The 21910-nt window shown below is 47.2% G+C and overlaps 1 protein-coding gene across 5 annotated transcripts in view; it reads left to right on the forward strand.

The window, feature by feature from the left end:
- AGBL4 (AGBL carboxypeptidase 4) overlaps positions 1–21910 on the forward strand; it is a 1226144-nt gene that overhangs the window by 1101159 nt on the left and 103075 nt on the right. For all 5 annotated transcript variants that reach the window (XM_070609700.1, XM_070609702.1, XM_070609701.1 and 2 more), the window contains 2 exons: positions 987–1101; positions 19286–19397. In XM_070609700.1, coding sequence (XP_070465801.1) covers positions 987–1101; positions 19286–19397 — 227 coding nt within the window. The remainder of the gene's footprint in view (positions 1–986; positions 1102–19285; positions 19398–21910) is intronic.

Here is a 21910-nt window from a genome sequence, read left to right on the forward strand (position 1 = left end):
TGGAATGCCAGGGTGCCATTTTGCCCATTTTTTTCAGGTCTCTGATGAAGAAGTAGAAACATGGAGAAGAGGATGGAAAAGGCAAGGGCTCAGAGTTGTTGTTTTTTTTTCTCACTCCTGTCCTGGAAGTACACGCAGGCCATCCCAAGAATGAGAAGAGTGAGAGGGTCAGTCTTTGCACTGGTTGCAGTGAGGAGGGCACATTCCAGAGGTGGTCACTGTCATCTGGGCCAGATGTGGTGGTGGCCTAGAGCAGAGGGATGGAGATGAGGGGCAGATTTGCTGGACTCAAGGAAGAGACATGGGGACTACCTGATTCTGGGACAAGAGTCATGGGAAATTCAATGTTTCTAAATTTGGTGACCTGGAGGCAAGGTGGTGTTGATGCCAGTGAGTTGCAGAGAGGACAGTCAGCCCTGGAGTCTGGGAACAGAGGACTCTCAAAATGGGGAAAGGAGCAGAGTTGGAGAATATTGAAGAAACCTCCCTCTCCTTATATGACTTTAGCCAAATTCCTTCTCTTCTCTGCTTCCTGGTGTGCCCGTGAGCAACATTAGGATTTAGATCCCTAAGGTCTCTGACTCCATAGTCATCAATCCAATGTCAACATTTAGCTAATGGTGTGTCCATTAGAGAGCATCTCTTAATTTATGTTCAACTTATCCTGCCTCTCCTCCATCTCTGTCTGTCAAAACCCGGTAGGTCCTCCAAGGCACAGCTCAAATGCTCTCTTTTCTAGGATGCCCTTCCTGTGCTCTCCTTCCTGCCCCTGGGCTTCAGTATTATGTCTTGAACCATGCCTTGGAAACAGATATATTTGAAAAATTCACTGGGCAGCACCTAATCCGTAGCCATACATCCACAGTGGCTAATAACATAGTCCAAAAATCACCTATTTAGCTCTGACTGTTTTCCAAGCTGAGGAAAATGCACTCCCTCCTTCTTGAAATGCTTTGAAGTTAATCCAGGTGTTTCTCTTTCCCTAGGGATCATTGACTTCCTCATAAGCCAGCATCCTGTTGCCCGCGTCCTACGAGAACATCTGGTCTTCAAGATTGCACCAATGCTCAACCCTGACGGAGTCTACCTGGGCAATTACAGGTGAGGGACAGAGGAGAATGCTTGGAAGCTGGTGGTCATAGGAGGGTGGTATGGAAGCAAGAAGAAAAAGGGGATATATTTTTGAGGAAGAATTTTCAGACTACCCATGAGTTCATTAGAGGGAGTTTCATGCTGGCTCTTGAGGACGTGGCTAGTGAGCCTTGGCTGTTTCATGCACAGCCACCTGAGGTCACTTGCTAGGATTTTTTGGGCACCTTGCTGGACCAGTAATCCGGAGACCTAGTATCAGTTTTGGCACCTATTTCTTATGTAATCTCAGGGAATTCACTTTGCTTCTCTGATGCTCAATTTCTCTTATGTAATGGAGACAATAATTGCTTACCTGGCAGGGCACTTGTGAGCATCAAAAGAAACGGTGGGGGTGAATGTGCTTTGCAGAATATCATATAGTGGTTATAATGTTACTCTTTCATTTCTGTGTCTCTCATTAGAGATCATTAATGAAGGAGAGTGGCATCCCAGATCATCTGAACAGCATTTCTCTTTGGTTTGGGCATATGCCAGTCCCACACTCACTCATGCACTCATATCTTGAACGCTCCTTCTCCCGTCTTAGCACCATTATTTACAGCCTAAAATTCCACTGCCCAAGGGATCATCCGCCGAAAGAACATTGAATCCTCTGAGATCGTTTTATTACCCTTATTTCACAGTTGAGGCAACAGACTTGCCCAAAGTCACAGAGCCAGTAAATTGTTGACTGTCTAACTTCACAGCCCAAAATTTACAAGTTTATTTCTGATTAGTCCCACAACTCAAGAAAACACTCAAACTCCTCAGCTTTGTGTGCAAGGCTCTGTATGACCTGGTGCCTGTCTGTCCACCCTCCTGCCTCACCTCCCACCCTCTGCTCTAGCCTCTCTAAGCAAAGCCTAGTTCCCTAGACTGGTCTGCTGACCCCTGAAACCTTACCTTCATAAAGGCGGCCTTCTGCCCAGAACCTCCCCCTCTCTTCTTCTTCTCACTAACCCTTCTTCACAACCCGGCTTGTGCCCTTTCTTCTGGAAAACATTCCCCAAACCCCCAAACAGAGTTGGCCACTCCCTCCTCCGAGCTCCCACAGGTCTGGTTACTGAACAAGTCGTATCCCATTGCACGGACTCCTCTGGCCCTCAAGTCGGCAGAGGGCAGGGACTGAGCCTGAATGCTCTTCGTGTCCCCGCTGCCTAGCAGCAGGGATCAGCATACAGTATATGCTCAAAAAGTGCTTGATGAATATGAGTGAAAGAAAAGGATGACTTACTGATGAAGAAACTGAGGCCCAGAGATGAGATGGGACTTGCCCAAGGTCAGTGTCAGAGCTCAGACCAGAACCCAGATTTTCTGATACCCAGCCAGGTCCATTTTAAACAGAGTTGGTTTACTACTTTCTGAGAGCACGGCAGTTGGGTCCAGAGGGGCTTCCTAGTCCCCTCGGGTAGTAGTTAGAGAGAGCCCACGGGTTGCACAACGTCTTAATTAAAGACAGTTTGCTTCCTCTGTTAATTGGCTCAAGTGATGGTTCATTAGCCCTGGCAGGTTTTATGGCTTGCTGCAGGCCTGAGAGCAATGCCTTCCCACCTTCCCCGGACAGATTGCACTGTCGGTGATAATGGTGGTAGAAAGACCATTGATTTATGTTAACATTTCTGTTTAATTATCAGAGCGGCAGTGGTCAGGGAGAGGTCAATACTGTCCACTCCACACACTTATTTTTCTCATCATCTGCTGTCCAGGGATGACAAGTTGGAAAAAGGTCTTGACCTTGGCCAAAATGCCTCCCCTCTCTGGGCTTCAGATGGCCAGTGAGGTGTTGATGGGGAACTATGTGCCCTCTATATGTCTTCAAGCTCCAAATTTTGTGATTTGCGATTTCAAGGTAAGAGAGCTCCAACCCTCAGAAATGGTTCTGTACTGAAGGAGAGCCCCCTACGTTCTCCTTGTGAAGATATGTGATTCTCAGGAGAGTTGGAGGAATCTCTAGCCACAGGCATTAGTCCTGTTGCTAAAACAGCCCCGAGTAGCGACAAAAAGCCTGTCAATCATGAGAATTCACTACTAAAGATTTGGAGAATGTAAAACCTAATAACAGAGACTCAGAACTGAGAGCATCAAGGTGTCTTCAAGGTCGTCTAGGCCAGCCCCTCCCCAAGACACTCCTGTCAACAGCAGCATTTCCCACGGTGTGATGGGGCTTGCCAAGGCATCATGCGAGAAAAAAGAATTTGGAGTTCAAGTCAGTTTGGCTAACACAAAGTTAAGCAAAGTTAAGCTGTTCTTTTACAATAAGATTTTTCAGTCTTCAAGATGCTAATAAATGGGAATCTCAAAAGAGGAATATAGTATTCAGTGTTTCCTAAAGTGTCAAGGAACCCTTTTCCTATAGAGCCTGTTTCCCCTCCACCCCTCACTCCCTCACCCCCGGCCGCCAGGGGTGTTAGGGTTCATAAAACACATTTTGGGAAATGCCACTCCAAGAATTCCGCTTGCCCCCTCAGGGCCATGTCAAGCACTCACATACTTATTTAATCCTCACAACCACTCTGAGAAGACGGATCTTTGCTAAGGCTGCTTTGCTTGCAAATAGTGAAAATCTTCTCAAATTAGCTTAAGTACAGGAGGAAAGTTGAGAGGGAGGGAGGGTAGGAGAGAAGAGGAAAGGAAAGAAGGAAGGATGGAAGGGAAGGAGGAAGAGTAGGAGAGAAGAAGGAAGGAAGGGAGGGAGGGAGGGCAGACAGGAGGAAGGGTGCTTGTCAGAATTCTAGGGCAGGAAACAGAGCCAGACCTCACAGGAACTGATCCCATCGCTGGAAACAGGTTGGAAGGCAGACGGCCACCTGGCTGCCTCTTTCTCCTGCTCTCTGACTTTCACCCTGTCAACTCCCCTCAGGATGTGCTGTCTCTCAAGCCTCAGTGAAGTTAAACAAACTGCTGTAGGTCATGTGACCCGTGAGGACCAGGCAGGGATGCAGGGCTGTCCTACACACCCCTATGGCCTGCCCCAGATATACTAGACCCTGTGTGGAAAACAGGAGACAGGCCTGCTCTCAAGGCACCTTTCCTTCTCCTCCTCCTCTTCCTCCTTCTTTTTCTTCTTCTCCACTAAAGAAACATGTAATCCAATCTAGGAAGGATAGTCAGGAGATTTAATCATGCAAAGTTCAGATTTAATTATATAAGTATCTATACAATGGTATAGACAAGGTATGCTCTAGCATTTAGTTGCAAAAGATGGCAACTATACCAGGATAGATAATGCTCTTTATGTTAAGTGCAGCAGCATTTACTAACTAGACTATGGTATATGTTACTAGACTGGCTTACGGGAGGGGTATGGAGGACCCATAGTAAACTTTATACAACTCTAGTGTACTCCACAGTGGCCATCTATAATAGCTGGGAGAATGTCAGTAGATAACAATGATATTATGGTATATATTAAAGACACAGGGCAACTGTACTCTCTGTCTCACTTACTATACTCCAGTTTCATGGCCTTTTTTTCGTTCCAGCCCTGAGGTTTAATGCCCATTCATAGGAAGGCCTTCCCAGCACCTCCAGGAAGAAGTAGGTCTCCCTTCCACTCTCTCCTAGCACTCCGTGCTGTCCTGTCCTAGCCTGGCCCCACATGCAATCATGTGTTTGTTGATGTGACTATGTGTTTAATGGCGGTCTCCCCCTCTAGACTGTAAACTCCATGAAGTCAGGACTTTGTCCACTTGTATTCCCAAAGCTTGGCCCAGTGCCCAGCACAGAATGGACCTTAAATGTATATGTCCTGAATGAAAATATAAACTCAACAGCAGTGTGTAGGAATTGTGCTGCGTCATGAAGCTACAATCCCCAGTGTAGAGTAGCCATCACCAGATGCTGCCAGCCCCCTAAGCGGCCTCCAAACTCCGGTCGTTTTGATCTGACGCTGTTGTGATATCAATACCGTGATGAGCTGCTGTTATGATTGAGTGAAGCCTGGACTCACAGCCACATGTAGTTATTGTACAGCGTGACACTTTTAAAGGCACTTAAAAACCATATTTGACCATTACAACAACTCTTGAGAAAGGAAAGTCGGTTTTTGTTATTCCAACTTGAGCAGAGATAAGACTGATGCTTCAAAGGTGAAGGGCCATGTTCAAAGCCACGTGGTGCCTCCAGGGACTCTCCGCTTTCCCAAACAGGCCTGCGTCTCACACGCTGGAGGTGGGAGCAGAGAACTGGGGTCTAACTTTCCCCACTCTCTAGAGGCTTCTTGTCCTTGGGCAAGACACTTCTCTCCTCTGGCCTCAGTTTCTCTCCTGCCCTCTTGGGAGAGGAAAATGAAGTGACAGGCACCTTCCATCATTTAGTAGAAGCTCTGGGGAGAGGTTCTGTCAAGAATGGTGTGGCTGCCACCTGGATGAACCTGGAGGACATTATGCTGAGGGAAATAAGCCAGCCACAAGAGGACAAATACTTAGGATTCCACTTCTATGGGGTATTTGGAGTAGTCAGAATCATGGAGACAGAAAACAGAATGGTGGTTCCAGGGGCTGGAGGGAGGGGGAAATGGGGAGTTACTGCTTACTGGTATGGAGTTTCAGTTTTAAAAAATGAAGAGTTTAGCAGATGGATGGTGGTGATGGTAGCACAACATTATGAATGTACTTAGTACAACTGAATTGTACACTGGAAAATGACTAAGATGGTAAATTTTATGTTATGTGTTATTTCAAATCAATTAAAAAATATGTAAGAATGGTATGACTACTGATGCAATTTGAGCATCTGTGGAGAGTTTAGGGGGATGCGGGGCCTAGGAGTCTTGAAGGATGAATGCTGTAACTTCAGGTACTGCAGAGCCAAGAAGCTGCAAGGCGACTCCCAGCTGGAAGGCCATTGGGGTAGGGGGGATGAGCTGAGTGAGTCTACAACGGTTGGTAATTCTCAGTGTCCTGTGGTAGGCATGGCTGCCCACTCACAATGCAGTGTTTGCACTCTCTCTCTCTGCCACCTCCTCCCCGCCATCACTTCCTTTGCAGAGAAGACAACCCCCACCCCAACCTGTACCCCACTACGTTTTCTTCTGAGCATATGCAATGCCCAAGTTGCCTTGCATTTTTGCCTTTCGAAAACAGACTGTCCATCTCCTTATGACAATATGAAACTCTGTGTTGGGTTTGCATTTCTTAATTAGGTGCTTGTCATTGTGTATTCCATAGAGCCACGTATAAGTAAACAGTCATGGACCTTTGAATAAATTTATTGGTTTTATTTATGTTTCTGGGCATAAAAATCTATAATTACCAGGTATAGCCTCAGTATAACTGGTATTTAATGACAATTACTTTTTGTTACCATAGAAATGAGTCCAAAGTAGTTACCCATAATTTCTCATTTCCCAAACCTCACACATGCTGAATTGCAATATTACCATAGTAATTGCCTATTAGTCATCATAAAATACGCAGTTACCCAAAAGATAGCAGGATGCTGTGAGATTTCTCATCTTCAGAAAACTTCAGTGCTTCTTGCGAGTGTGGAGGTGGGGGAGAGGAACAGACCTTATGGGTGGTGCAGAAGTGATTCAGCTTTACAGCAGGCACTGCAGACCCCGCCGTGGCAATGGATGCTGCCGTGATCTGCAGACCCGCACCACAGTATGTCTCTTGGCCCCGGCGATCCTCAGTAGCAAAGGATGCTCCAGTGCAGTAAATCCAATTTAACTAAGGTTTGTCGAGGGCCTGCTGAGTGTCAGGCCCTGCGCTGGGCCTCCGGGAAGGAGATGGAAATCAGAGGCAGCCCTTGCCTGTAAGAAGCCCAGTGTTTGTACTGGAGGTGCGCGTGATGCTATGGAAGCTGAGATATAATAAGGGCTGGTGTCTAAGTTGCTACTAACTGTACATTATATTTCTCATCTCCTTTAACCCCCACGATAGCCCTGTGAGGAGGTAGTGTTATAGCCGCATTTTACATGGAGAAGGAAATTGAAGCACAGAGGCACCGAGCAGCTTGCCCCAAGTCCCCTGGCAGTGGGGTCAGAGCAGCTTTGTGGAGCCGGGCAGGCCCACCCCAGCCTGCTGCAGATTTTCACCTCCTGCTACACCGTGTCCCGAAAGCAGGGAGTGCTTCCTTCCAACTGGGGGCGATGAGCGAGGGTTTCTGAAGGATGGAGGATATAAAGGAGTTCACCAGACATAAAGGAGAGATAAGGAGAGCTTTGCGCAGCAGACCATCATTAAGCGTGGCAAAGGGTGAAACACCAGGGGAGGTATTTCCAACACACACACACATACACACATGTGCACACACACGCACACACACACACACATTATAATGGGTTGACCTTGCTCACCTCAACATCCAAAGGAGGAAACATTTTAAACTATCGAAAATAGAATAGAACATAAAATTAGCTATATAAAATGTAAAATACACGTCAGTATTCCATTTGGTTTTTGGCGGCATAAAAACTTCCATATCAAGCTAGAAATGGAAAACAAAGATCCATTGCAAGTATTGCCTCACTGAGAGATCTACCCGTCCCTCCTCACCCTGCCTCTTTCCCCACCCCAGCCATCTGCCCCCCTCTTGGTGCGTCTGTCATAGCATCATCAGCCTTGGAGGGCGAGGGGAGCTCAGCAACATCTGGTCCAGTGCCCCGCCCAGGGCAGGGATCCCTCAGCAGTATCCCTGAGTGACAGCCATGCCCCCTCTGCTTGTCCACCTCTGGGCCTGGCTGGTTCCCTCCCTTCCAAAGCATCGTGCTGCTCTGATGTCAACTCTGACAGTTACACAGTTAGACAGTTTCTATTCAGGCTAAACCTGCAGCCCATCACTTCTGCTTCTTCCTCCTGAAGGATTATCCAGGTCCAGTCCATGTTTTACATGGTTGCCCTTCAGCTCTTTGAAGATTGTGTCCCCCCGCTCCCCACTCACCCCAACCAACACCAGCTCCTCTTCTCCAGGCTGAACATCCCCAAAGCCTTGCAACTTTTCATATGTAACCTGAAGTCCATTCCTCCCCATCCTTCCTGCTGGCCCCTGAACATGTCCAGGTGTTTGTCATTGTCTGTCTTTGAGGCATGGTGTCTGGAAGTGAACAGTTATGATGACGACAATGATGATGATGATGGTGGTGATGATGATGGTGAGGATGATGATGATGGTGATGATGATGATGATGATGGCAATGATGGATAGCTAACGTCTATTGAACCTCGCAGGCCTGGTGCTATTCTAGGCATTTTGCGTGTATTGTTTCATTTAATTCTTAGAATAACTCTATCATTATTCTCATTTTACAGATGAGAAACTGAGGCATTGGTAGATTAGGTAACTCCCTTAAGTTCATAGAGCTAGCTAGTGGAGTAGGGGTAGGAGGGGACCATCACAAGCCTAATTTGGGGAACGTACTTCTCCTGACACAGCCCACATGCACATTGCTATCTGACGCTGAGCTCTCCTCAACCCAAATCTTTCCCACTTGCATTTCTGCTTAGTCACAACTCCCCCGGCTTCTCTTAGAGCCTTTCAAGAAGCCTGTGGCATAGACAGCACAGAAATCACTGTCTCTTTGAATAAAGAAGAAACCAAGCCACAGAGAGGCTAAGTAACTTGCTCAAGGTCACACAGTGAGTGAGCCACTTAGTCAGTCAAGATGAAGTGCAAGTGACAACAGGGTCCAGACAGAGCCTTGCCTCCCAGAGTCTCTCTCCTGCTTTATGTAACCTGAGTGATGTTTCTATGGAGGCTGAAAGGACATTGGGGCTGGCAGTATAATCAGGTGTCTAACCCACAAGTGCACACCGCCAAAACCAATTATTCAAATGAGCTTCCCAGCCAGGTTCCACGGAAAAGGCCAGATGGCGAGATGTCTGTGGAGGCAGCTCCCCATCTCTGTCCCTGCAAGCGGCTGAATAGCATTTCAAAGTTAGAGTTGATAGCAAGTTGATTTTAATAATTGATTCTACAGTGAAGACAGGCCTCCGAGGAGACAGTAACCCAGAGTTAGTGGCTGGGGAGTCTGGACGAGCAAAACAATGTGATAGAGTCAAGAACTTCATCATTTCTGGTCTGAGTTCCTAAACCACTGCTTGAATAGGGTCAGCTCTCAAAGTAACGTCCTTCCGTGGCTCCCCATTGGCCATCACAGGAACCTAAACTCTTTGGCCTGGTACTCAAGGCACACAGTGTCCCGGCATCTCCTTCTTAGTGTCATCGCCCACGGTCCCCCTTGCCCGTCCTGCACCACCACCCTCCATCCAGCCCTCTCATCTCCCTGGGCACTTTCCACTGCCCCAAGCCAGCCTGCCCTTGCTCACACCTGTGCCTTTGCTGGCACCCTGCCTCGGTATGAGAAACCTTTCAACCAAATCGTTTTTTCTCCCTCTCCTTTGTTTCTCATCCTCCCTCCCTTCCTTTCCTCAAATGTTCACCCAGCACATAATTTGTACCATGCACCCAGCACATACTTTGCACCATGCACCCAGCACATACTTTGCAGCACGCACCAGGACCCGAGGTAGGCTTTGCCCTTGAGGAGGAGGTGTTGTGTGAGATGAGCCTTGAGGGATGGGTGGGAGTTAGCAAGGGGAAGAGATTGGCAACTTGTTCTAAACCAAAGGAATAATAATGTTAGATAACAACAGTGATGATAATAATGTGAACACTGATTGAACTTGTGCAAGCTGCTAGACCCTGCTCTAAGTGTTTCTTATGTGTTGTTTCCTCTGGAGATGAAGGGGTGATAACATCATACTCCTGCTCTGCTCTCATCCTACTTCTACCCATTTAGAAGGCGATGCAGGGACTAGAAAGATAGAGGTCAAAACACAGCTTTATTATTGATCAAAGCAGGATTTGGAAGGCATGGCTTATCTCTGTGGCTAAAATTGATCTCCTTTTACTCCATCTCAAAATCCAACTTCCCCACCAGCCACAAGAGAGCAGGAAGTGACCTGCCTCCCAGAAGGCACACCATGTGGCAGAGAGGAGGCCAGAATGACCCACCCTGCAGGGTTGCAGATGCAAACAAGCTGGTGGAGGGTCCAGGCCCAATGGGTTCGGCGACTTTTCTCCAGTTGACCAATCAGAGAAGTTCCATCCCCTCTCTCAGGAAGAGGAGGTAAGGGGGTGGAGGCAAAGAGCCACTCTCTTTGTTCGTGGGGACTAAAAGTGCCCACTGGGATTAAAAGCAATGGGGGATTCCTCCCAATAACCCCATGCACCTATGCGGTAGGTTCTTGTTTTATCCTCATATTACAGATAAGGAAATTGAAGCGAAAAGGGTGGTTAAATCATTTGCCCATGGCCCCACAATAATAGGAGATCCAGAAGTCAAAACCAGAGAGGACTTGGAGCCCAAGGCCTCAGGCTCTGAGCTGCCTTGCTGCCTGAGCCCTGAGTGAGCAAGGAGTCTTGGGGAATGCCGAGTGGTCTGGCCTGGCTGGTGTACGTGGTCAGGGCTGCAGCCTACAGTGCAAGTTCACACACTACAAAAAGGCACCAGCCAAGAGAGCAGGTGGAGGCTGTTGTGCGGCCCAGGCCTGAGCAGCCTTGTGACTTGGTGCAGTTGCATCAGCCCACAAGACGGGGCATCTTTTTGCAATTAGCTCATAGAACGTATAATGTGCAAGCCTCGCATGATGTACAGATTCGGGGGACATGGTGTGGGGAACTGGAAGAACAAGTGGGACCAGATTGTGGAGGACCCTGAGCGTCATACCAAACTCAAACACAAGTCTGGCTAACGTGCTAGCACTTATCTCAACGACACAGCGTCCCCAGCATTTTACTCAGCTGATCTCACTTATTCCACAAAACAAGCCTGTGAGGTAGACAGAGTCCGCATTCTGCAGACCAGGGCTGGGGCACAGGGAGGTTAAGCCACACAGCTGATACGTGGCTGAGCCAGGATATTATCCAGGCAGTGTAGCTCAGGCTCAGACCAGGTGGGCAGGGGTCTCGCTGGCTCCCAGATCTGGTGAAGACCTAAAGGACTTTCCTTCCCCTTTGTGTTTCCTCTGCCCCTTTCCCTTAAGAAATTGAAATAACCAATTCCTAGCTCCAGGGGCCAGTGGGCTCCTTTAGAATACGTCCGTCCTCAGGCCTTTTAAAACAGCTCTTTTCACTTCTTATCACTGTTCCCACAGAGAGAAAAGTCATCCTTTACAACTCTACCCTTCCGCAGCTGTATGAACTTGGCCTCAGTTTCTCCATGTTTGCAGTGTGGGGATTGGGCTTTATGAAATCTTGGGTCCTTCGATTGGTGACTGGCTCTCAGAATTGTTCTAAGTCACCGGGTGGAAATCCCCCGGAGCCCGGCGTTTGTTGCCACCAAACAGGAGACGAGAGGAGGGAGCACGGAGGACAAATCCCTGGAGTGCGCCCCCAGGGGAAAGGAGATGGCGCTCCCACAAAGGTTCTCCTTGTCCACCAGGAGCGTGTCCTAGAGAAAGGGCCCCAGGAAGTTTGGGATGGGAGGTGATCCCTTTTCCAGGTGTGGTCTGAGCACACCTTTACCCCAATCCTGCCACCTTGCCAGAAGGGCCACCGTTACAGGGCAGAGACCTTGCTGATCCTTGGAGGTGGGAAACCTGAGTACTAACCCTGGCTCTGCTGTGAACCTTGGGCACATCCGGGGCTGCTCACCTGGATACGCAGTGTGTGCATTGCACAAAGGCTCCTGGTCAATGGGGCCAATGGGGGCTGCGACTCTGCTCCCAACCCCACATCTGGCCAGGGCAAGTGACATCCCATTTTGTACTTCACCCACCCAGAAGGGGCACCTGTTTGTAAGTTGTCAGCCTAGAGGGAGGCACCTTTTGTCAATTTGCATAAAGGTACCCTTTCATGCTAGTCCCTTGTTGGAGACTCAGTTTCCTCATTTAAAAAAGAAGAGGCTTGCATCAACCCCTCACCACACTTGCGTCCCAGGACCACTAAGAGAGGGTAGAGTGATGGTTAAGAGCATAGGTTTTAGAGCCAGGCAGACTGGGCTCAAGTCCTGCCTCAGTCACTTGTCCTTGCGAGGCTACGGACAAATTACTTAAACTTTATGAGCCTCTATTTATACAGTTTAACTGAGAGTTGGCTGTGTACCAGACACTGTACTAGCAATGAAGTCTCAGTGGCAAGTGAAATAGATTCAGTCTCTCCTCCCAGTGCTTTCAGCTCTTTGAGCAAAAGAGATGAATTTGTCCAAGGTCATGAAACTACATAGTGGTAGATCTGGGACGCAAACCCAAGTCCTTCTGACTTGGAAACTATGTTCTTATCCACCCTCCTCTCGGCCTCCATAGACCGGTCACATCCTTGTTGTGATGATCTAAAAAGGGATGTGGGGAAATGCTTTAAATATCTTGGTGGTGATGGGGAGTGGACGTGTTATAATTATCCCTTGTGTTTGGGACAAAGGACACTGCCTGCTGTCCTCCATCTCTGCGACAGCAGAGCCCACCCCACCTGTTAAGCATTTTGCAGGAGCTGTTCATGACAGATTGTCTGGCATTTTGACGCTGGCCAATCAATAGAGCTGGAAGGTGCCTCAGGCCAAGGGCAATTGAATCCCAACCTTTTAGTGGCATTAAATAAAGCAATATTTATTTTGCTTTTGGTGCAAATATACTTAATCCAATCCAGCTCATTGGTAATGCTGAAAAACTGCTGCATTTGAGGGACGATTGCACGCATGCCCCATACATCTCTGCTTGTCAATGCCACCTTCCAGGGGCACACAGCCCCACAGTGCTCAGGACAAGATTGATCAGGACGAGATAGAGGCACCAAGCTGCCTTTTTCTCTATCTTTTAGATGAGATGAAAAGGAAATCATAAGGAGGGGAATTAAAATCATTGCTCTCATTCTAGCTGCCATTATTGCAACAGGGATGAGGCACGATGCTCTTCACGAGATGAAGCTGTTTATTTGCCATTTGAATAATGTTCTCTGGAACCATTGTATCTCTGCCATTGGGCAGAGGAGGAAGAGATGGGACGGGAAGAGCAGACAAAGGAGTAGCTTAGTGTCTCTTTCATAGATCACACAGCCTTGCTGATGGCTGGGGGGACCTCAAAGGGTCACTATACACCATCCTGGCATCAATAAGACCTGGGTTCGAATCCCAGCTCTATATTCTAGTAGTTGTCAAGTGACCTTCTCAAGGTCAGATCTCTCAGATTTTATTTTCTCATTTATAAAATGGGGATAAATAATACCTACCTCACTTGGTTATTGTGAAGGTGTCTAGCATGTAACAGGTGCTTAAATACCTTTCAAAATACGTCTTCAAGTACTTACCTAAACCTTGTTTGCACCTACAGGATATTTATTCATGCATTTGTGCATCTATTCATTCATTCACTCATTCATTCAATAGGTATATTGAACCTTCTCTGCACCTGGGGCTGTGGTAGATAAGCTGGAGCAGAGGAGGGCCAGATGACTCCAGCATGGTCGCTGCCCTCATTGGGCTCAGAGTTTGGAAGAAGAAAGAAAAGATACTCGAGAGTATCTTCAACTCCAGAGAAAGAAATTATATACGATGCAGTTATATATAAATTTGATTTCCATAAACTTTCATTTTCTACATTGGTCCTGATGTCAAATATTCTGTCTCATTGGTGCCATAAATAGCCCCATTGGTGTCAGAAAGGGGTCTTAATTTTGAGCTTACACAGAAATTTCATCTTAAAAATATGTAACAGAATAGAAGAGCACCAAGGAGACAGACATCTGGAGAAGAGACCCAGGACTTCACACGCAGTAACTCTGAGCTGGCCACCAGAGGAGTGGGAGCCTGGCATCCAGAGTCATCTTGTCCATTCTCCTGTCCTTAGGTAGCTGATTTGGGTCCTGAAACCACTGAAGTGAAAGAGCCTGTACCAGTCTTGTCCCCTGGTGCTTACAGCCTAGTTAGGGACACAAGCATAACACACTATTAGCCTGTTAGAAATATGTGTAATTTCCAACCATTCTCACTTCCCTGACTTTGCACATGCCATGCCCTCTGCCTGGAATTCTCTCTTATGCCTTGACTTTTGGCAAACTTGCATCCTCTCTTCAAAGCTCAGAGCTCCTTGAGAACTTAGAGAGGCAAGGACTGGGTCCCATGCAAATCTTAAATGTTGAAAATCCATGCAGTTAATGTTAAGTTGGCAATATTGGTAAGCTTTGACTATTTGGCATTTCTTTTTAAAACTGAATCAATCCTTTTTCTAGAATATTTTGTTTTCTTTGTATTTTAACTTAAATTTATTGTAAATGTGTCCTGACTGTAAGTCCCTAACTCTCAGGGTAGAACTCAGTTATTGATGCTTTAGAATCTTATCATGAGAGAGCTGGAAGAGACCTCCATGAGTGAAGTATAATCCCCTCGTTTTACAAAGAAAAGCATGGAGCCCAGGGAAGGGAGGCGACTTTCTCAAGATGATATAGATGTAGGAAATGAGGCCTGTCTCCCTGGTCCCTAGCCAGGGTTCCTGCATCTTTACTAAGACATTTTGTTCAGTAAACGTCTACCTGCTGATAGACTGGTTGCCATTAGAAGGATTCTTTAAAATCAGCTCACAAAGTACCCAGCACACTTACTACTCACTAAAGAATTTCACAAATGCTCTGGCTTCTAAAGAGCTCTAGGATTCTTTGAGGGTTGAGTTGCTTTTGAATCACCAGCCACAGTCTATTTTCATCAGCAGGCTGGATCAAAGAGTCGACTCTTTAGGATATCTCACCTGTAACACTTTTCCTTCAGTTTTGAATCTCGCTCTTTTTAATCAAAGAGGGTTCCTGAAAGCAGCATGGCCAAGTGGCAAGACCATGGGGCACAGGGCTAGGACATCTGGATTCTGGTGAAGTACTGGTGAGGTGACCTTGAAGGAATGGCTTACTGTTTCTGGCCCTCAATGCTCCCACTTGAAAAATGGAATCCACCTGTGTGGCTGGATGGTTGTGAGAACCATATCATATAAGATAGGAAATGAATGAGATTGGGAAAGAATGAAATGTTCATTCAACAACTACCTCAGTGTCTGCCGTGGCCCAGGCTCTTTGTCAGGCACAGGAGTACAAACATGAATAAGAAATCCTTGCCCTTGAGGAACTCACAGTCCAGTGGGGAAGACAGCCTCAACCATTGCTACATCTTGTGCTATAGCCACTCCGATGAGGGGAGCCATGGATGCTCTGGGACCAGAGGGAAAGCACCTATTCCATATTTGCAGACAGTAAATCAGCAAGCCTTCCCAGAGGAGATTATATTTAGGTTTAGACAATTTCAACAAACCCACAATCACCACTACCGCCACTGTCATCACTGGCTACCATTTATTCAGTGTTCACTCTGCTTTGAGGATTCTGCTGGGCCATTTACAGACATTGGTTCATGTACATCTGCAATCCAGAAGGTCAAGATTGTTATCCTCATTATACATATGATAAAGCAGAAGCCCAGATGGGTTTTAAAAAAAGAAATTTCACAAAGGTCACACAGCTGGTAAGGAGTACAGCCAAAACTTTAACCTAACTGTGACTTCTAAAGCCCCTGGTCTTTACAATGTAGCTCCATTGTTCTGTGTGACTCCATGGGGCAAGGCTGAGCTGGTAAAAAGAGGTCACCGGAAGACAAATTTCAGCTAAAGAGAAGGAAGACTTTCCTAATGGAGCTGTTCAAGATTGAGATAAGCTGCCTGGGGCGGTTGTGAGTTCCAAATCATACAGGTGTCTTGGAGTAAGCTGGTGACTTGGCCAAGATATTGCTGAGAGTATTCTTATTTGGCAGCAGAGGAGAGGCGGTTAACTAACCATCTCTAGGATGCAGTTGTTTCTGATTAAGTCCTCTTATCAACAACAATGTTCCTTTCCAAATTTTTCGATGCTCAGCGGGGGCTGGAAGAGCTGTCAGCACAGCACCGAGACCAGTAGTTCCATCTGCTTGGTGACCAGCCTTTGGGAAGTGGACAATACAGGGGCCTGCTGGAGTTTTCTATAAATTAGCCCACAGGACCATACAGCTAGGGATGCTTTCTATTAAAGAAACAAGGACTGACTCCAGTCACTTAAGAAAAAGGGAATTTATAGGAAGGGGCTTACAGAATCAAGCAGAAGCTGGAGGGCCAGACTTGGAAAACAGTTAGCAGAGTCACTCTGGAGGCAGACAACTGGGCTGTTGGCTGGAATAACCTCCCTCTGTTCCATGGTCGCACTGCCATAAGACCTACCCTGCAGCCTTGCATGACCTAGTCCAAGTTTAAGTCCTGGGTGGGAGTGGCTGAGGTCTAAGGCTGGGTTCCCTGCTGCTGCCCAGGCTACCAGGTCACAGAGGGAGCATCTGGCCTGTCTGTCCTCTTTTTTTTTGCAGGAAGATTAGCCCTTAGCCCTGAGCTAACATCCACTGCCAGTCCTCCTCTCTTTGCTGAGGAAGATTGGCCCTGAGCTAACATCTGTGCCCATCTTCCTCCATTTTCCATGTGGGATGCCTGCCACAGCATGGCCTGATAAGCGGTGCATAGGTCCATGCTTCGTATCCAAACTGGTGAACCCTGGGTGGCGGAAACAGAGCGTGCAAACTTAACTGCTGTGCCACTGGGCCAGCCTCCAGTCTGTCTTCTGTGACGGGAGAAAAGGGACAGCCACAGGGAAGAAGGAGAGAGAAGAAAGCAAGCAGGGATGAATTCATACTCTTTAGGATTTACTGTTTCTTTGACACCAGAAGCATAAAGGAGAAGACAACCTGGATGTCTGAGGTTCATGGAACCCATGATTAAGCCCTGGGTGGAGAATTCAGACAACCTGGTTTTCACCCCAACTCTGATACCTGCTACAGTGGAAAGAGCCAGGGTAGAGGGCTAGATTTATAAACAATAGTCCAAAAGTAACACAATTGCTCTGTGTGTGTCCAAAACCCATGGAAAGGACTTGTCCGGGGCCTGGCACACAGTAAGTACATACTAATGACAGCTGTTATTACAATAAGGTAAATGAGCTAAGAGCTCAAGGTTGTGGTCAGACAGTGTGGGCCCAACCCTGATGTCAACTCTTTTCTCAAGCAAATTTATAACCTCTCTGTGCTTCCATTTCCACGTCTGCAAAATGGGAAAAAGGATAGCACCTCCCTCACTTAGGGAGGATTACCTTAGAGAAAGTATTTGTATTTAGTAAAGTACTTAATTCTTGGCACAAAGTAATGTCAGTATGTGTTCTGTTGATTGTGTCCCTTGATTGTCATGGTGATGTTGTTAAAAGCTGTATGCAGGGCTATCACTGTTCTCACTTTGCAATCAGTGAGAAGACAACGTCAGCACTTCATCGACCTAAACACAGCGATGCAAAGACAAAATAATGAAACTCCTTGCTGGGTATTCGAGGCCCTTCACATTTCACCCCATCTCCCTTTACAGCTTCACCATCACCGCCGCCTCACCACATACTCTGATTCAGTCAAACCAAATTGCCCACCATTCCCCTGACATCCTGGGTGGTTCCTTCTGTCCCCAGCACCTGGAAAAGTTCTGCTCATTCAGCGAGGCCCAACTCAAAGGCTTCTCCTCACTGAAGCCCGTCCCCACGAAACGTTAGTTATTCTCCACATGGCTCCCACAATGCTTATTTAAAGCCATAAGGGAAAATTTTTACTGCTTACCCTCCCACCCCCACCCCAACCATCTTGAAGGAGAGGTGGGTCCCCAGGAGAGTCCTTTACTTTTCTGAGTAGAGTGATAGGTGAGGATGCAAACTTAGTGAGCTGAGAGGGGGGTAAATTGTACTGCTTAAGGAAATAGAGAGAGGGGCTTGGAAGATAAGATTCGGGGGGTGAAATAGTGGAACAGAGGGATAGACAAGAAAAAGGGGACACTTTGGGCAGAGAAAGAAGAGAGAGGGATGTAGCCGCCATCAGTTTTAAATCTAGTTAAAAATCCGCAAAGAGCAGAATTTTATTCTATAGGTGATGGAGAAACATAGATAAATCTTGATCAAGAAAGCAAGATAGTCAGATCTGAGTGGGAGAGTGTCTGGAGACAGGAGGAGGATGGATTAGAGAGAAGGAGAGTGGTAATTTGGATTGTGAGCAAGCACAGGGTCTTAGCCTGGCTGGCCTGGAGAGAACCATCTGCGAAGGCTGGGCAGATGGAGCCCCGGGGCCAGAGATCTGCAGGAGGTATCTCTTCCCGAGTACCAGCAGGCTTCCAGCAGATCTGGAGGAAGAGAAGGAGGAAGAGGGAGAGGAGGAGAGCCCAAGACACGCCTCCTTAGGGCACCCAAGGGAGAATATGGAGAAGGTCAGGGTAGACTTCACTGAGCAGGTGACATTTGAGCAAAGATTTAAAACAAGTGAGAATGAGTCACTCACTCAGAAATCTGGAGGAAGAGGATTCCAGGCAGAGGGGACAGCCTGCACAAGAGGCCTGAGGCAGGACACACTTGGCGTGTTGGAGGAACAGGGAGGAGGCCAGTATCTGGCACAGAGGAAGCAAGAAGGATGGTGGTAGGAGCTGAGGTCAGAGGTTAACAGAGGTGGACCACAAAGGAGTGCGTAGCTCGCTGTAAGGACTTCGGCTTTTATTCCACATCTAGCAGGGAACCGTCTGAGCAGGATGTGATCTGACTTATGTTCTCAAGGGATCACCCCGGCTGTTCTGTGGAAAATGGGGGGGGAGGTAGGGTGAGAGGTGGGGTGGGAGGATGCAAGGGTGGAAACAAGAAAACCAGGTAAGACATTATTACAATACTCTGGACCCTGGTCCAAGCTCATGGTGTTATCAGTGGAGGTGATAAAAAGGTGTTGGATCTGTATATATTCTGAAGGTAGAGACAGTGGATTAGCTGTGGGTGTGAGACAGAGAGGAATAATGGGGACAGCAGTGATTTGGGCCTGAGTATTTCTTTCCACTGCCTTGTATAGGAGATGTGTGTGTGTCTGTGGTCCCAGAGCAGGGACACTGAAGCGAAACTGCTCCACTGAAATATTTTTGAACCTCTCTGAGACTCAGTCTCTTCTTCTGCAAAGTGGGAATTATAATAGTAGTGACCTCACAGGTTTGTTGAAAGCGATGAATGAGTTAATACACATAGAATGCTCAGAAGTGTCTCTGGCAAAGTATAAGTGCTAGGTAAGTGACGTGATGCCTGCCCCTACTCCGAACTGTATTTTGACAGGCGGGAAGCTTGGCTTGTCTGGTCTATACTGACTCTGACTTTGGGTACTGCCTAGGTGCTCTCTGATGGGGTTTGACCTGAACCGTCACTGGCTGGATCCCTCTCCATGGGCACACCCTACCCTGCATGGAGTGAAACAGCTCATCGTCCAGATGTACAACGACCCTGTGAGTAACTGCATCCCCTCAGCAGCTGCTGGTCTTCTGGCTTGATCTGGGAAAGGGCAGTGTTGTCCTGGAATAGTCCACTAGGAGCTGCAAATTAGGAGTACAGGGTCAAAACCAGGGAGGGGCTAGGCCCGCTGATCTCTTTTCTGAATTGGACAGACCTACTACCTTCTCCCAATCCCTTCTTCTCCCCCACCCCTCACGAATATGGGATTCGGTTGTAGAGGTCTTGTGGGACGAAGGAAATACACTGACCAGATTCACATTTGTCATGGCTCTGGTTACATGCAAAAGAAATACAACTTGAACTAGTTTAAGCGAATTGGGGAACTTGTAGGAAGAGTACCAGAGAATCTCACATAATTGAAGACTGCAGACTGGCCTCCTCCACTTGGGGGGAACGTGTGCCAAGGGTCGAATCCAGTGGCTCCCACCACTAGAGAGTGACATACTCTCATTCTAGTTCCAGTTCCAAAAGGACTGTGATTGGCCTAGACTGGAGTACATGCCCACCTCTGGGCAAGTCAACTCTGGCCCAAGAGGCAAGGATAGGTAAGGACAGGACAGTGTCACTGGAACCCCATGGTTGGACTTGTGGGGTGTGATGGCAGTGGTGAAACTGTTCCCAGAGAAGAGGGCCTGCTAAGCCAGAAAGAAGGGGAACAATGGGTATCCACACTGAGTTTGCTCATAGGGGCAAGATTTTATAAGAAACAGAAGACACTGTGGTTTCATAGCTCAGAGAAAGGAGGCAGACCACGATCATTCTGTCTCTGAAGAGCGGTCAGAGAGAACAGGACAGACGTCTTCCAGGTGGAGGCCAAAGGAAGAGGGAAGGCCTATAGAGACATAAAACTTTGTGACAGTGGAGCTGCCTGAGGATGGAGTGGGTGTGCAAGCTATGAACTTTGCCTTACTAAAAGCGTTCAAATTCAAGCTAAATGACACCGTCAAAAATGGTGCATAGAGGAGACTGCATTGTTTGGGAGAATTGTAGTGAGGTTACATTTGAGTCTCTTCCAACTTTGATGACTGCGATTTCCTGACCCCTTGACTGTCATCAGGTGACAGATAGTGACTGCTAAGATAGCAGAGGTCCTAGTGTTGGACTTTTTCAGAGATGTGTCAATGTAACTCATTCCACTTACTCTCTTTGAAGATGCCAATAAAAATATCCTAAATTAAAGAGCAATATATAGACAGACCAGACAAAAATGTATACTTAGAAACAAATGCGTATGTTAGAGCAAGGCTTCACGGAAAAGTAAATCTTTTGGTGCAATATAGTTATCTCAACTCAACTCAGCTGCTATCTTGATCCTCCTATGTGAGCTCTGCTTTCCTAGGTCTTTTTCTAGCCCACCTGCCACGTCAGTGCTTATGTAGCCGTAGCTTTGGTGTACTTGCTTCCTTCTCCAGTTCATCCTTCCTTGTCTACAAAAGAAGGTGTTAACAGTGCTCACCAAACCCCTTTACTACCCTGAACTCCTGATGCCAGCCTGATCGGTTTTCCCGGCAGAGAGAGGCCCCTTCTGTTTTCCTCATGAAGTATGTGTTGTCCCCTGGGTTCTGCCCCCCAGCCTTCTGTGTTGACTGCATTTTCTCTGATAGAATCACAAGGCCCCCTTCTTCCGCCACCTCCTTCTTAAAGAGAACAGCCCCTACATTTTTTCTGATCTGGCTGATAATGGATATTCAATAACTATTTGTTGAATTGAATTGGACTGAACATGGCAAATCCTGTTATGCCCAATGGAATATGGTTTATAGACACAAAACAGTTGTTCATAGAGAGAACAAGGAGGTACGATTAAAAAAAAAAAGACATGGGGCAGGAGAAATGACAGAGTGGGAGCCACTGGACAAAGCAGTGCTTTAGGTGAATCCCCGAGGAGAAAACTGGGAGGTGGGGGCATGGGCGAGGAACCAAAGAGAAGGGGTTAGGTTTGCTAAAGAGGAGAGGCCTCAGCCTGCCATTGCCATCGTCACTCAAAAGTCATTGGTTTGCTCACAATCAACTGGGCCCTCGTCCATGTTACAGAACATCAGGCAAGACTGAGTTACAAAGATAGTAGGACACACTTTGTGCTATGAAAAGGTTGGATCTTATAAGCACATGTGGTTACTGAGCTAGCTGTGTAAGCCATTTTCTTTGTGGAAGTCCACTCCTTTAGTCCCCAGGTGAGGACACCAAGCACCAATATGAGAGTCAAGCTAACCAGGAACAGGATCTCAGCTCCCTCCGTCTCCTCTGCTCTTCCCCCCTCCTTCTCTCCTTGCCCAATCTTTTACAGCATTCTTTCTTTCCTCTGGTAAAAAACAAAATTCCAACCAAGTAAATTTGAAGATCTGATTGTCTTTATTAAACAACTTGTGAATAGGGCAGCATTCCATCTATCAAGTAGAGAGGTACTCTGAGGAGTTATGCAAAATGGAAAGTTTTGATAGGAAGGACGTTATTAGCAAAAGGAAAGAAGAGATTACTTGGGGCCAGAACATCTTCTCTTTTGGGG

Source organism: Equus przewalskii, chromosome 2, assembly GCF_037783145.1.
Source record: "Equus przewalskii isolate Varuska chromosome 2, EquPr2, whole genome shotgun sequence".
Taxonomy (NCBI): domain Eukaryota; kingdom Metazoa; phylum Chordata; class Mammalia; order Perissodactyla; family Equidae; genus Equus; species Equus przewalskii.